At 30.1% G+C, this 16,698-nt stretch overlaps 1 protein-coding gene across 1 annotated transcript; it reads left to right on the forward strand.

The window, feature by feature from the left end:
- Positions 1 to 1,233: 1,233 nt before the first annotated feature.
- On the forward strand, positions 1,234 to 14,914 carry LOC148308522 (phenoloxidase-activating enzyme 1-like). The gene is made up of 7 exons (XM_088261555.1): positions 1,234 to 1,407; positions 7,132 to 7,343; positions 9,242 to 9,413; positions 10,459 to 10,552; positions 11,187 to 11,386; positions 12,088 to 12,183; positions 13,887 to 14,914. The coding sequence occupies exons 1-7, from the start codon at positions 1,344 to 1,346 to the stop codon at positions 14,189 to 14,191; spliced, it is 1,143 nt and encodes a 380-aa protein (XP_088117681.1). The 5' UTR covers positions 1,234 to 1,343; the 3' UTR covers positions 14,192 to 14,914.
- Positions 14,915 to 16,698: the final 1,784 nt, after the last annotated feature.

The raw sequence follows: 16,698 nt of genomic DNA on the forward strand, positions 1-16,698 counted from the left end.
TTTTGCTACTGGTTTATTAGATAATGAATAACATTTTAACTAGTTAAATAATTATTGATTAAATTTACTTCTACTATAAATCAAGTTCTTTTTATAGGCGATCGATTTTATTGGTATTGTCAATGACTTTCAATGTTATTGCACTCAAAAAAGGGTTATTGAATCGGTTTACATGGAACCGAATTCATAATAACGGATATACCATAATGATTCAACCCTGTTATACCTACGAATCCTTCATATTTTATTGAATTAACATTATAAGAGTGCCTCAACTTGATATGAAAAATCTATCGTTCTTTTTTATATGAAAGAATATGGAAGTTTGAGCATCCGAGTGCTTTACTACTTGGCGTTTGGCTGGCTTAAGTGATCACTTTATACACTTGTGTAACTTTCATCTTCTTTCATATTAAGTGGAACAATAAATGTTTCATATCGAGTTGAGACTCCTTTAAATTGTCATCTCATCCGTAGGGTGAATAATCCAGTGTCGCATTTAATAAAGAATATTAATATTGTGACTAAAATAAGGTATACGAGAAATTTTCAATGTATTTTTGTCCGCCTTCGTAGTGTAATAGTTAGCCGGGTTAACTACCTTACTGGAGACTCGGGGTCTTTCACAAAAGGGGTTGAAATAAATTACTGTGATTTTTACTGTAATACTTATTTAGCTTGAGATAAGCATTATTAATAAATTTAAAAAAAAATCGTGTTACGATGGTTCGGGCATGTGGATCGAATGAGGGAAGAGACGAATGGAAACTCTACAAAAATCAAAGATTTAGAAAATATTTATTCTTATTTTGTGTTGACAATCAAAATTTAAAAATATATATGATAGACACTTCATTTAAAGCAAACTAATTTTTTTATTATTATCATGGACTCAAGGAAACTAAGAACTCATTTTGTCTAAATACTAACTGTTTAACAAAAATACAGTTTGTATATTCACCTGTTAGTGAGTGAGTCGTATCTACATTAATAAACTCAAAAAAATGGTTTTATATAGCAAATTATTTTTTTAAAAATGTGTTACAATACAATTAATTTTAACCAACGGGTTAGTTAACCAGTAGTTACTGGAGATGTTTGTGAGTTAGTATTCAAGAATAAAATTAATGTAGCTCGCCGACCATTGTGGGAAATTCCACACGAATCGTATTATTAGCAAACTTGTTCAATATAAGCATTTACCTCATTCTTCGAACTGCGGTCAGACTTAGTATTGATTAAGATTTCACCACGCGAAGACGATGGTTTAGTAGACCAGTCATTTCGCCATAGTTTAAAGCCAAGTTTAATATTCCCGAGTTCACGGTTACATTGCTTAAATCATGGCCAAGTTATACATAATAACACTGATTTTCACAGTTCTTTTTGCTGCGAATTCTAAAGCACGTAAGTAGTCTATTTATTTAATACACATTATTTAAGTTATTTTTAAACATATTTTTGTTGAAAGATGGTTTAGTAGAACAGTAATTTTGTCATACTTTGAAGCTAAGTTTAATATAACCGAGTTCACGGTAACATTGCTTAAATCATGGCCATTTTATACATTAAATTTTGTTGTTGGTAGTCACGAATTAGTGTTTATAAAAGTGGTATTACACAAAGTAAATAATGGACGATAAGCAGATTTTTTTCTTCATAACAATATTAATTATACTTTTTCTTTTCCCTGCAAATTTTAAAGCGCGTAAGTAGCTCATTTATTTAAAAAACACTATTTATATTTGTTTAAATATTTTTGTTGTAAACTAAGTATTGATTAAGATGGTTTAGTAGACCAGTTATTTCCCCATAGTTTGAAGCCGAGTCTATTATATTCCCGAGTTCACGGTTACATTGCTTCAATGATGACCATATTACATATATGTAGTACAATTGATTATACCGGTTCTTTTTCCTGCAAATTTAAAGTACGTATATAGCCAATTTATTTTATAGGCACTATGTATATTATACATTTTAATATTTTTGTAGTCAGACTTAGAATTGATTAGAAATTCACCACGCTTAGACGATAATTTAGTAAACCAGTAATTTCACCTTATTTTGAAGCAAAGTTTAATATTCCCGAGTTCACGGTTACATTGCTTATATCATGGCCAAGTTACACATAATAACATTGGTTTTACTAGTTCTTTTTGCTGCAAATTCTAAAGCGCGTATGTGGCCAATTTAGTTAAAACACACTATTTAAATTATTTATTAAAAATATTTTTGTCGTAAGACTAAGTATTCATTAAGATTGTTTGATAATTCCTGACCTTATTCCTTAAATCATGGCCAAGTTGCAAAAATAACATTGATTTTATCAGTTTTTTTTGTAGTAAATTTACTTGATTAAGTAGCAAATTTATGTAGTACACACTTTATCAATTATTAAAAAAAAAAAATTGCTGTTAGACTATGTATTGATTAAAATAGATTAGTGGACTAGTAATTTCGCCATACATTGAAGCAAAGTTTAACATTCCCGAGTTCACGGTTACATTGCTTAAATCATGGCCAAGTTAAACATAATCACATTGATTAAACCAGTTCTTTTTCCTGCAAATTCTGAAGGAAGTATGTAGCCATTTTATTTAATAAACACCATGTGTATTCTTAGTAATATTTTCGTAGAGAGACTTCGTATTGATTAAGATTTCATCACGCGAAGACGATGATTTAGTAGACCAGTAATTTCGCCATACTTTAAAGCCAAGTTTAAAATTCCTGAGTTCACGGCAACATTGCTTAAATCATGGCCATGTTACACATAATAATACTGATTTTAACAGTGATTTTTGCTGCAAATACTAAAGCCCGTAAGTAGACATTTTATTTTTGAAACACAATGTTTTTTATATTGACATCTCAAAACAGATGATTACATAAATCATTCTATTCATGACTGGTGGTATATTATATCATTCAGATTACTTGTACCTAATAGTAATACATAATTTATTGATAAAAATTGCGTTTCGTATAGTGTCATTTGAAAATGAATTCAAGGTTTTATTATTGTTATTTCAACAAGCATGATGAAGAATGTGAAAGTCTGGATATTTACAGGCGTACAACAGGTCATAGGCTGGTATAAGTTATCACTTTTTACACGTGTAACATTTACCATTTTACTCATGATTGGCAACCACATTGATAACTACTAATATTTCAGAACTTGTGTATATCTCTTTAATTGACACGTTTTTTTCACGTATGAGTTTTTGACACCCATAGTTTTTATTTATTAGAAACCTTCATGAAATGTTTTTATCAAATTATTTTACATACTACGAGATGCATGAAAATATTTTTTGTTGTTGTTTATAAAACTAATGATTGTAACACACTTCCATATTCTTCTTTATCTATGTTAGAATATCAATATAAATAATTTTTAAGTGGACAAATCCAGGTTTTTGAACAAAGATTTGAAAAAGTTAAAATATTGTGAAATATATTTTTTTTAAATATTTTTGAACATGCTGTATCACATAAGGAAAAAATCTTTATTATCCAATTAGTTCTACGATGGATGATCAAGTCATTTATCAAGAATCTGTAAAATTGCCCGCATCCATGGTGCAGTGGTTAGCGTATTTCAATACCATGCTGGAGGTCCCGGGATCGATTTTAGTGATTATTTTTTAGATGAAATCCCAGCCAGCGCTATTTTTTAGATGAACTCTTTTTTGGTTTGATTGTATTAATTTTATTTATGCACTGAAAATTAAGGGAAAATTGAATTTAAAACGCTGAAAAATGCAAATTCAGTGAGGGCTAAAAAATAAACCTTTCAATGCCACAAAACAAGAATTTTTCGGTTAGTATAAAATTTACCAGGTGAAAGTAAATAAACGTACAATATTTATGTTTTTTAAATTTACTGTCAAGATAAAAAAAATGCTAATGCCATTTAAAACTTAATGTAAAGACTATTGTCCCCAAACGAATTGTGTTAATTTTCAAAACAAAATACGGTTCAATTGATTCCTTAGTGCTTTGAATGATCAAACATTAATAAACAATATTCTTCTTCTTCTAACCCTTATCCGCACACAATGGTGTAAAAAGCACTGTATCGTATTGAAGCAGTGTTATCTTGACCGTTACATACATGAAGGTGATCCTGCAAATCTGGGACTAGTCCAGGGTAATATAAAATAATTATTAGAGGGTAAAATTACAAATATTTATTTTCACCTCTCCTGGGAATTGAACCCGGTAGCTCCAGCATGGTAGCTAAACACGCTAACCATTACATCACAGAGGCGGATAAACAATATTTATCACTGTAAAATACATGGATATAAAATGGGTATTCTTGAGTTGAAGTCAAAGCCAGAAAAGTGTGGGAGATCGAATTTTTTTTAATACAGTCTGCAATGCTCTAGTGAACAAAAACTCAAATACTTATATATATATATATTTAAATTTTATTTCTCTTATCTGCTGGAAAACATGATTATACAATCAGGTATTTCCAAGATCCTTGTAGTTTGCGGAAATGAAAATATTTTGCGTAAGAGGATACGTGGGAAATAAATGTTTAATTGTTAAGAATCCTTAACCGGATATCATATTACATATGAATAACAAGGAAGTAGTCGAATTAATGGATTCAAGTACTAGGTACTTAATCTCATAATGATAAAAAATTTCAACAAATCATTGGAAAGTAAAAACCGCATGCAATTTCAAAAACCACATACTTGTTTCAATATTTTTGTGCGTGTTTCGACTTGATCATGACACTACATACTATGTATCCTTGATCTCTGAAATTTTTATGAGTTTTGAGCCTGAACCGGTATATATTTATATTGAATTAAATTTTTGTGCTGATTTTATAATAAATATTATTTTCATTTTATATCAATGTCATTTAATAAATTCATTTATAATCTTTCATAATTTAAGGTAAACTGTAACTGAGGAATACTTTAAAGTAAGAAAGAGAAAGTGAGAAAGTAAATTCATTAATACGGCAGTCACTTTGTAGTCATACCTACCTATTTTTAATTACAATATAATTTTACTTTGAATACCTTTATTTCTCAAAATGCATTGTGACATGTGTTTCGATGCATTCCGCATCATTTTCAAACACCGTACGTATCAAAATAGATTTTAAGAAATACAGTAGGTATTTACTTTAGTAAAACTTAAATTAAATATGAGAGAGTAGACTTTGAAATATACTGTCAAAATAATAATAAATTATTAACATCAAAAAACTTTGCAATCTGATTTACTTTACAAAAATTGTTTTTATAAGCGATTGAATAAAATCACGATTACAGGCTTTTGGATTCTATCACAAAAACGTTGTTACATGTTGCATATTTCTAGCTCATTATACTGTCTATTAGATTAATTTGTGCTTTGCATTTTAATTTGTATCTCTTTATATTTTTGACTATTTGACATGAAAATCTTAAGCTCTTTATACATTTAAACCGAAAAAAGTATCGAATACCACCCTAATTGAGTAACCCTAAAGGTTACAGTTATCTGTTAGTCACAACTTTAAAACAATATCAAAAACATTTCTTAATATTTAAAAACATATATTTAAACATTAAAACTTCTGTATGATTTTTTTAAATTTGCTACATGCGTTTATAACGTAAATCCATTAACAAATGGTACATGTATACTATTGGCAAGGAAGCTCTTTTTGTTATTGTTTTAAACAATAGATTTATTAATTGACGTAAAATAATCAATACTTAAATCAAAAAATAGTATAAGTTTTTTTATATGAAATAAAATATTATTTTAATGAGGATATTTTATTACTTTGTATTCTCAGAATCATACGTTTTACTCATTCGAATAATATGCATCTAAACTAATGATACTAGCCAATAATCATGTACAATTATTACCTCAATTACAGTAGATAAAATATGTATTATTTTATTTTATTGTTTTATACAAATGTCAAGGTTTGTTTTATACGAGGGCTGTTCAATTAATACGTAGACTGACTAACTAACTGGAGTGAGTTTATGGCCACTTGATCACTGTTCTTCCCCACCCACCTTGTTTACTTGATCTCGCTTCTTCTGACTAATGCTTGTTCCCCAAACTCAAAAAAAAGAAGATTTGAGATGATTCCCGAGATTAGGGCAAATGCGACGTAAAAACTGAAGGACATCACCAAAGAAGCATTCCAAGACTGTTTTCAAAAGTGGAAACACCGTAGGGATAAGTGTGTGCGTTGGGCAAGTGACTACTTTGAAGGAAACCCAGTCATGTTCTTCTAACCCTTATACGCACCCAATAGTGCATAGGGTACTGCATCGTATGGACGCAGTGTTATCTTGATTGTTACTTATAAGAAGGCATGGTGATCATTCTTGCGCGTCAGGGACCAATCCATGGTAATATTACATAAATATCACAGTTCAAAATAATTTGTATTTATTTTTACCCCATGGAGGCGGTCTTAAAAAAAGTACATTTTATTTTATGACGTCAGTCTAAGTATTGATTGAACAGGCCATGTTTTACATTATCTCCAATATTCAGTGTAACGTAGTTAAAGCCAGCATTGTTAGATAAACCGGTTAACGTAGTTCTACAAGAAAGTGTTGACGGAGGAACCTTCGACGATTTGATTATTACTATCGAAATGTGAATATTCATCAACACCTTCCAGAATATTGTAATGACGTAAAAACTAGTTTTTCACGGAGATACGCATCACGTGCGTAAGAAAAATAACAAGAAAATTCAATTAACATTAAATTACTAGCACCCAAAGATACAATCGGAATATTTATGCAAAATTATGGCTATTTTTTCCAAGATTTGTAGGCAATTTACTTTTAGATGTTTTTTTACCTGATCGAAACAAAAGTTTCATTAATTGATTGGGCTGAGTAGTATTTATCCATTTTCCATTTCAGTTTTACTCGGTAAATACCACTATTTTTACGGTGTTTGAAATTGATGCGGAATGCGTCGAAACAGGTGCCACAACGTGACTGCTGAATTAATGAAATTCATTGTCTGAAAGAATAATGAATACAAAAAAATACTAAAATAATTTATGAATAGAAATTTGTAAAGGTGGTATAATAAATTAAAGTTTTTATATTTTAATTAATTTTATAGATTTACACGTTGGAGATGGATGCGATATCAATTATGATTTGAAAGGAGTCTGTACGCCCGTGCATCTGTGTCCTCCATTCGTGGAAGCTGTAAGGGGAAGACTTCCTCGCAGGGAATTGATCGCTACGATGAGGAGATTGCAATGCGGCTTCATTGGACGTACCCCGACTATTTGCTGCTCTCCTGATCTTAATTTTCTCCCAGTAACAGAAGTAAGCCGACAGTTAAATTTGTTAATTATACCGAGGATAGTGGGTCATCGAACTGGAGGTCAAAGGTTCTATTCTTAGGAAAATCAAAATAAATTAAAGTGTTTGGACACACTCAAAATGTTTAAAATAAATTAACTGGTCAAATTATAAGCTAAAATAATGAAAATGAAAGTGATATTTTCTGGCTTTTCTCATGTATGTGATTATAATCCAGGATTTGGACCTCACATACTAATATAAGATTTTCTGCTTACCAAAAAGCTTCTTTACATCTCTCCAATAGATGTCTCTAGTGAAGTTCTAGTGATGCAAGAACAAGGTTTCTAAATTGGTTCATATATATGGAACTTTCAAGAATTTAGGTACTGTGGTTGTCAATATTGGATAGAATTGGTGAATGTTACACGTGTGTAAAGTGATCACTTAAACCAACCTTTGACGGTCGTCAGCCCCGTAAATGCCCAGACTTCCATATTCTTCTTCATATTTGATGAGATGTCAAAAAATAATTTGAATAATAACTCCTATAATTGGAGATAATCCAGATTTAGAACAAGTATTTGGACACACTCAAAATTTTGTAAATAAAAGATATTTTCCATTCTAATATATTAAATATTTAATTTTACTCTGGACTCGTACTTCAAGCGCAGGTCTGATAACATTTTCTTTATGTATTTAATGATAAGATTACATTATTAAGGATCCAATGCCTTATGCATTCCTGGGTGCGTATAAGGGTTAGAAGAATAAATAACAAATGAAAAATTACGGATCAAAGGTAAAATAAAGGAATGGGCAAAGGATCAAGAGTTAATATTAAAAAAATATACATATAATTTATGTACTTTTGCTAATGTTTTTGTTATAAAAAAATATAAATAAAAAAGTATGTGAAAAAGAATTTCACAGACAAGACACATAAGGTGGTTTTTAGGTGCGTCACCGCAATAGAAAAAGAAACATTAAAAAAAAGACAAAAAAATTATCTCAAAGAAAATATGTAGATACAATCCAACTTTTAACTCCCTTACCATCGTATCACTAAAGAACTATTTTGTGTGTGTGCTCCACTTTATGTATGCGCGCGCGGATTCAAACTGTTTTTGGGTGATTCCATTAGTTGTTATTTGGGGTTGCTACGCAATGTATAATAAAAATAACATTTAGGATTTTTTACGGAGTGTGTGGAAGTTTTTGTTAAGGGAATGTAATTAATTATGAGTATTTTAATGTTTTTGAATTTAATAAACCCTAATGTTGACAAAGTTCTTGTCGAAATTTGTAGGTTAAAGTGTACAATAATAAAAAAGTGGTTAAAACAAAGTCTGCGAAAAAACATTCAAGAAGAGAAGTATTTGTACGTACTGCACATTCCCATGAAATATCACATCCATAAATTCGAATAAAAAACGTACTTTACTTTATATAAATGTTCACATAAAAATAACATGACAGAGAATGGTTAATGAAGTAAACATTTTATCGTATTTTTTGACAATATTATAAATTACCCTCATTTGTTATCGCCAAAATTAAGTTAGCGAGATTTGTCATCGGTTCGAAACAAACTCCACACAAAACAGTACATATGAGTGTATCTTTGTCCATATGAGAGTGATATTTTATGAGAAAAGTGTATACGTACGTATCTAAATTCACTTGACTTAAATTCACTTGTTTAGAACTGCTCACGACAAGAAAAATCACTCTCAAGTGATAGTCGACGTAAGGGGGATCTGACATGACACACTGAAGAAGATAAAAGTACGATGTTTGAATGACATCAGTTCAATCTAGTTTAAAGTGATAATTTTTAATTATGTCTAGTACATACAGTCTCATGAATGAGTAATACGTTTTGGTATGTAAAATTAGTAAAATTAATAAATTTTCAGTCTCCTCGTTCAGCATTGGAGCCAGAAGCTGTCGCACGGTCGGAGGAAGCGAGGGAAGATGTTTTTCCTAGACCAGGAGAATGCGGGGAAAGTTTAGAAGACAAAATATTCGGCGGGAATGTCACAGAAATTAATGAGTTTCCCTGGATGGCGCTCTTGGTGTACAGAAATAGTAAGCATTCTTCATACATCTACTATAAACAATTTGTGCTGGATATTTTTGTAGTTTAAAAAAAAACACTAAGCTTGAAGGTGGGATATTTTCGATAGCCCGCAACATAATTTTCTTTAAACCCAGTTTACATTTAACGTAATACTTTTTTTTTTTCATAAAACACTAATTTCGTATTGAAAAAAATTTGTTCGAAAAAATTATGAGGTTTTAAAAAGAAAACAGTTATTGAAAGGTAAGAAGTTTAAAAAATATATATATTTTTTCAATTTATAATCTTAAAAAATTAAAAAACCAATACTTATGTGTTCTAAAAAATAAATTGTGCCCTGAGACAACACGTCTGGCCCTATTAAAAGCCGGTCGCTTACTGAATTGTATGTTTGAAATTACCACCTTAAAAATAAAGGGTTTGGTTATTATGCTAATTGTATCAACTGAGTTGGTATAAAATAAAATCTATCTATCTTAAAGTGTAAAAGTAAAAAAGTATTTTTCAATTTAATCTACAAAAGATTCAACAAAATGGTCAATATCATATAAAGATATGTAGAAGGACCAAAAATAAAATAATTATATTCGATTAATCATGAACAAAATGGTGACATTTTCACAGTGCACGAAGTGATTTATTAAATTACCTGATGACACGTCGTAGTTAGACCTATACAAGCCAATATTGAACGATCTATTGAAAAAAATAGTACGATCGTTAAATCCACTAAATATCATTAATTCTCTAAGAATTCCTGTACTTTTGATATTTGTATATTAAACGACTATGAATAATATTTATAAATTATAATTTTAACCAATACATTTATTAGTAAATTTACTGCATGAGTAATATTTGCATACACATAATATTATATGTACATACGCAGAAATAAACTGGTCATGTGTACATTAATAAACTCAAATGTTGTCTTATACCTACAAGTGTTTATTTTTTTCAAATATTTCACTTGCACATTACGCTCTTTTTATACATTCATAAGTGAAATCTTTTTTGTTTTATTTTTAAAAAGATTATGATTTATTACAGAGAGCAGAGCACTTTCGTTTGAATGTGGGGGAGTTCTCATCAACAAACGATATATCCTCACAGCTGCACATTGTCTTACAGCGGGACTGAAATTGTGAGTACCTATGTTAATAAATTTGTTTTATATTGCATGTGTTTAATGCAGTAAATTTGAAGTCTAAATTATTTGACATAATTCAGCTACCATTAACCCATATTTTCTTAGAGTAAGAATTAATGAAAATTAGTGGATAAAATGAATATTTCAATTATTTAATACTTTGACTTCCACGGCAATTTTCAGAAATACAGTCTAAAAAGTCAATTCTTTAAAAATATTATAATACTCATTGATTTTGAATAGTTTTTGTATCTATATTTTCTGTTCATTTATTACTAAATTTTCTATTCATGTTAGCCAGCATTGTTTTTTGTTCTCTTCCCAGAAGCCATCTATCCATATTAGCCGTGATATATGTACATACTAGGAATTTTATCTTTACTGCGCGAATATGGCAAGTAAACACAGTACGAGATAACTCGTAGTCGGCGTCCTAGAAAAGAGCGCAATCTACGAGTTATCTCGTAGTTGGCAGTCAACGCGTTAACAGAGATTTTGTGCAATTAAAATCACATTAATATTTACTTATGTTGAAAATATTAAATCATCAACAAATGCAACGAGCGCAATGTATAAAATTACCTGTTTCCAGAACCTAATAAGTTATACAAACTAATTTTTCTTATAGAGACCACGTAAGATTAGGAGAATACAATTTGTTGACGAGCCCTGATTGCATCGATTCTGGTAGTAATTTGGTGTGTGCTCCTCTTCATCAAGAAATTTTCGTAGAGGAAGTCATAGTGCATCCAGGTTTCAAGAAATCTAACATCAACCGACAAGATGATATTGCACTTTTGAGATTAGGAAGAGAAGCTGATTATAACGGTAAAATATTTTTTTATGCTAATTTTTATCATAAAGTGCGCAAGTAAATTGTGGTGAAAGTTCATATAAAGAAGCGTAAAGCATATAAAAAAATGCTGTAAAAATGGATGCAGGGCCCTCATGAAGTTACCCCGACACTGTAGCGCGAATAGTATGTTTGCTTCCACACTGAGATGAGCTAATAAGACAGAGGCAGGCTTCCGGGTGAAGCTTATGAATAGCTCCAACCTCATTATAAAACTGCTTGTAGAGCATAGATGGGGGCTGGATATGTGGTAGCATTTGATCACAACGCATGTGATTCGTATTGATGTAGGTGTAATAATGTAAATAGTGTTATGGTGTGTTAGAATACTGGTATAGCGATCATTCTGATGAAGAGACGTCTAAGACCAGAAGAATTTTCTTTTATTTATTTACTACATTTTGAGTGTGTCCAAATATTTGTTCACGAATCTGGATTATCTCCAATAAGGAGCTTTTTTTAAAGATTTTTTTTGTCATCTCACCATAGCTGAAGATGAAAATGGAAGTCTGAAACCAACCAATGACGTTCGTAAGCCCCGTAAATGCCCAGACCTCCATATTCTTCTTCATCTGTGTTGAGATGTCCAAAAATGATATAAAAAAAACTTTGTGACTGCTTATATAAGTACTATCACAACTGATATTTTGTTAAAATATTCTCATTTTGTTATTAGGTTTTGTTGCTCCGATATGTCTCCCTTCAACTCCTAGTGCAAGAGTGCAGAATAAGGATGACCTCTACGTCTCCGGATGGGGTAAAACTCTATCTGGTAAATATTATTTGAATCATTATAAAACAAAATAAATATCTTATTAAAAATAAATTAACTTTGTTTTCACCACTTTTCTATTAATACAATTTAACCTACCGGTTTCAACAAGAACCTTGTCATAATCAGGGTTTATTTTAATTCAAAAACATTAAAAATATTAAAATACTCTCACCAAAAACTTCCACACACTCCGTAAAAATCCTAAATGTAACATTTAGGATTTTACGCAGTGTGTGGAGGTTTTTGGTGAGAGTATTTTATTATTTTTAATATTTTTGAATTAAAATAAACCCTGATGATGACAAGGTTCTGATTTAAACCGGTAGGTTAAATTATATTAGTTAAAAAGTGGTGGAAACAAAGTTAATTTATTTGATAAAGTTTATAAAATGTGCCATAAAGTATCTGCTGAAAACATTTAAGAAATGAAAATAAATATCCTTTGTAAAATTTAATTAAACATTCCTTTTAACCACATTTATATTTGTTATTTTTCTCCCATCGGTTTTGACAAGAATCTGGTCATCTTCAACGATGGATATGTACTCTCGATCGATTTAAGTTTCATTTAATAAAGTTTTATAAAATGTGACACAAAATATCTGCAAAATAATAATAATAAGTAATCACAGCATCATTACAATCTTTATAAGCATAAAATGTCTTTATAAAATGTCTTTACAAGCGCACTCGGGGTTGTGTTTTACGAAAATGACGTTTTTTAAATTATCCAATTTATTATTGTTTTCAGTTCCTTAATATATAAGAACTTCGAATTAGCCATAATTTCATTTATTTTCGTTTACAATAAATGGTTTACAAAACTGATGAATTAACTCATTACTTAAATAAAATAACAAACTCATTACAAAAATGTTAGTGGTTTCAAAAACTCTCGTCAACACAAGGCAGAATATTTCAAAAATACGTACCATTATTGTAGATTTCTTAATGATTAAGAACATTTTATTTGTTTTCAATCATAATATATGGTCTTCAAAACTGATGAATTATTACGTAGCGAAATCATTATTAAAACAAAATAGCATAAAAATGGTACCTAGCTACAAAAAGTCTTATGAACACATGACTGAATTTATAAACAAAATACGCAATCAGCATTATTGTTTTCGGTTTCTCGTGTTTTTTTTTAATTTGAAATGTTTTTATTAACAATGTTTTCATTTATTATGGTTGACACAATACGCTCACTCCTTTCAAGAACGTTATAAATAAAAAAAATGATTTTTCAGGAGAACGTTTTTAAAGTTTAAAAATATAACACAATGTATTAAAAATAAATACCAAGCAATTCAACTTTTTACTGTGCAACAGATTTTTTTAGGTAAAACCTGAAGGTTTTTTCTCCATTTGAAAAATATTTAGTATATTTAAAAAAATAATTAAACAATACCTTTTCTTCAAAATGCAAAAACAACATTTTCTGCCCTGTAGCGGGTCAATATTATGTTAAAAAATGCCTCTTTTGCTGGGATATGGTACATTTTCTGGGCATTATGAAAACATGCACAACTGAAAATTGTCGATTTTTTATTTATGACGTTCTTGAAAGGAGCAAAAATTAAAAAAAAAGATATAAAAGTGTACAAAAAGTTTTTGCAAAAAGAAACAAAGCGAAAAATTGACAGATTTAAAAAAAAAATAAGTGCATTAATAAAAGTTATAACGTATGATTCCAGGAATGAAAAGCAATATAAAGCTGAAACTCCAACTGCCAGTCTTCGATCGGGCGAGCTGCCAACGACTATTCCAATCCGCCAGGGCGATCCTGACTCCTCGCCAGATTTGTGCTGGAGGAGAGTTCGCCAAGGACGCCTGTAACGGGGACAGCGGAGGACCCCTCATGAAGCAGGTGGACTCCGGGGACTGGACGGCGATAGGGGTCGTGTCCTTCGGGGCGGGCTGCGGCAAGGAGGGCTGGCCGGGAGTCTATGTGGAAGTAGCAAGCTATATGGATTGGATCAGAGAAAACGTTAGAAAATAATCGAGTTTACTTTTAAACTGAACGATATTCTGTGAAGTGCCGGATATGAAAATATGAATGTCGAAAGTCGAATGTTTGTTTCATTAATTGATTCGACAGTCACTTTGTGGTAAAATCTATCCATTTTTAATTAATATTTTGCTTAGTAAATACGCTATTTCTAAAATCTACTGTGACACGTGTTTCGATGCATTCCGCGTCATTTTAAAACACCGTTTGTGTTGCGGAATGCATCGAAACACGTGTCACAGTTGATTTTAAGAAATAGTGGTATTTACTAAGTAAAACATTAATTAAAAAAAGAGATTGGTATTTTTACAATATGCAATGTTACCCATGTCTTAAAATCTCTCGTGTAAAACGTGTTCGTGACCTGGAATATGACCTATACATATTTTAAAATCTCTCTATAACATGTTCATTCGTTTAAAGTACTGCAAGGCTATAATAATGTTTTTAAATCTCTCCAACAATATGACCTTTTTGTTGTTGTTATAAATAATATAATAATTATAATATCGTAGTCGTACAGGAGAAAGTGACCAACTAACAAAAGGTAAAATGTTCAGGGGGCCATTTTGCTTAGCAAGAAAATAAACATCAATGCAGTTAGTCATTTTTACCAAGTCAATATATTATACTTCCAAGTTTAAAATCCTTTGGGATGTTTTCCAGGGAAATATTAAGATATCAAATAGTCAATGATCACGTTTTTGTAAGAAATTCACTTGGTCACTTTCTCCTGTATGACCACGGTATAATATAAAATCTCTCTATGTCATGTTCATACATTCAATATTTTACAAATGTAAATTTAAATCATATCTTTAACATGTTCACGACCTGCAAATATGACCTATGTTTTAAAATCACTTTATATCATTTTCTTACATGCAAACTATTGCAGGTTAATATCCCATTTTTTTCAATCTTTCTATATTATGTTCATGGCATGCAATATGACCTATTTTTAAATTACAATAAAGCATGTTCATACATGCAATATTATTCATGTTTTAAAATCTCTCAAAACATGTTCATACATGTAATATGACCAATGTTATAAAAATCTTCAATACATGTTCAAACATGCAATGCTCCCTATGATTAAAAATCTTTATAACATATACACACATGCAATGTGAACCATGTTTTATATGGTTCATAATGCATATCATGCATTGCGCATATGAAATTATGAAATGGACAGTCAATTAATGTTGCAAATTTTAATAGAAGTTAATATAAAATACAATGTGTAAGCTAAATTTGCAGAACGTCATTCAAAATTGTTTTGGTGTAAAAAAACATTCATAATTAATACTATAAATGAAACATTTGACTTATCATATATGTATGTATATGATATAAAAGTTGTCAACCAAAAAATTTATTTATTAAGGTATTTGAGAAAAGTTATTATTTATTAAAAACAGCTTATAATATTATTTAATAAAATAATTTACATAATAATATTAGCTGTACTATTTATATTAAAATATTTGCCTCAATGCAATTTATCCTAAGCGCATTTCGCTTACGAACATTGATTTCGATGAAAACAATATTTTATGGCAGATTTTCACAGTGCCATCTCATTGAAAACTATTTTGCTTTCGTTGTAATATTTATGATATGTCTCGATAACAGTATTATCATTTGATGAATTTTACCTGTGTGATTCAAATGTACAAAAATGTTTCATATTTTACCGATAATTTCTCATGGCCTTCCGCCTAATATATGAGATTTTAATTAGGATATTAATTATTGTTATAACTATTAGCATTAAGTAACTGTTAATAAAATTAATTGATTTCAATGTTGAATAAAAGAGATCAAACTGATAACGTGAATATTTATTTATCCAACAGAGGCCAGTTTTACACGCTATTTCAATAAAAATTGTTGTTTATTTGTATTACATATTCAAAGATTTTTTATACACCAGTTAATATTACATATTTCAATTAATTCATTAATATTAAATGTAAATATTATATTTTTGCATGTGTGCTTGGTGTCCCAGGTTTGATTCCAAGGATAATTAAAAAAATAGATTTTTCACTCGAACATATTATTAACCCTGGATAAGTACTCGAAGCGCAGGATTGATCACCTCGTCTTTGTATTATAAACGATCAAATTCATATTGTATCAATTTGATACAGTGCCCTATGCACCACTGGGTACGAAAAGGGGTAAGTAGTATTGGAAGTATATATAAATTTCCTCAAAATCATAACGCTAAATTTTATTCGACGTCGCGCATGTTTTTATGTTCCCGCTTAAGGAGTTTTTGCCTGTAACAGGTTTGTGTTCTAATATAATAAAAATGCCTCCTGACCGCAACGGCAGCTCCATCTGTTATACATAACAGCACCACACAAATAATAATAAATACTGCTAATGGCATATATCGTGTTTCTTGACAGCTGATCAAATATTTTATGTCCATAAGAATTATGATACATACCAGAAATATGTGCTTTCTATTTTTTGCTGCT

This window comes from Brachycentrus maculatus, unplaced genomic scaffold (genome assembly GCF_059751285.1).
Source record: "Brachycentrus maculatus isolate JH-2025_06_01 unplaced genomic scaffold, ASM5975128v1 h1tg000158l, whole genome shotgun sequence".
In the NCBI taxonomy this organism is placed as follows: Eukaryota; Metazoa; Arthropoda; class Insecta; order Trichoptera; family Brachycentridae; genus Brachycentrus; species Brachycentrus maculatus.

Excerpts from the sequence above, each read along its gene's own strand:
- LOC148308522 (XM_088261555.1), top strand. The coding sequence starts at position 1,344 with ATGGCCAAGTTATACATAATAACACTGATTTTCACAGTTCTTTTTGCT. Across the intron at positions 1,408-7,131 it reads TGCTGCGAATTCTAAAGCAC|ATTTACACGTTGGAGATGGA; the intron begins GTAAGTAGTCTA and ends TTAATTTTATAG. Across the intron at positions 12,184-13,886 it reads ATGGGGTAAAACTCTATCTG|GAATGAAAAGCAATATAAAG; the intron begins GTAAATATTATT and ends GTATGATTCCAG.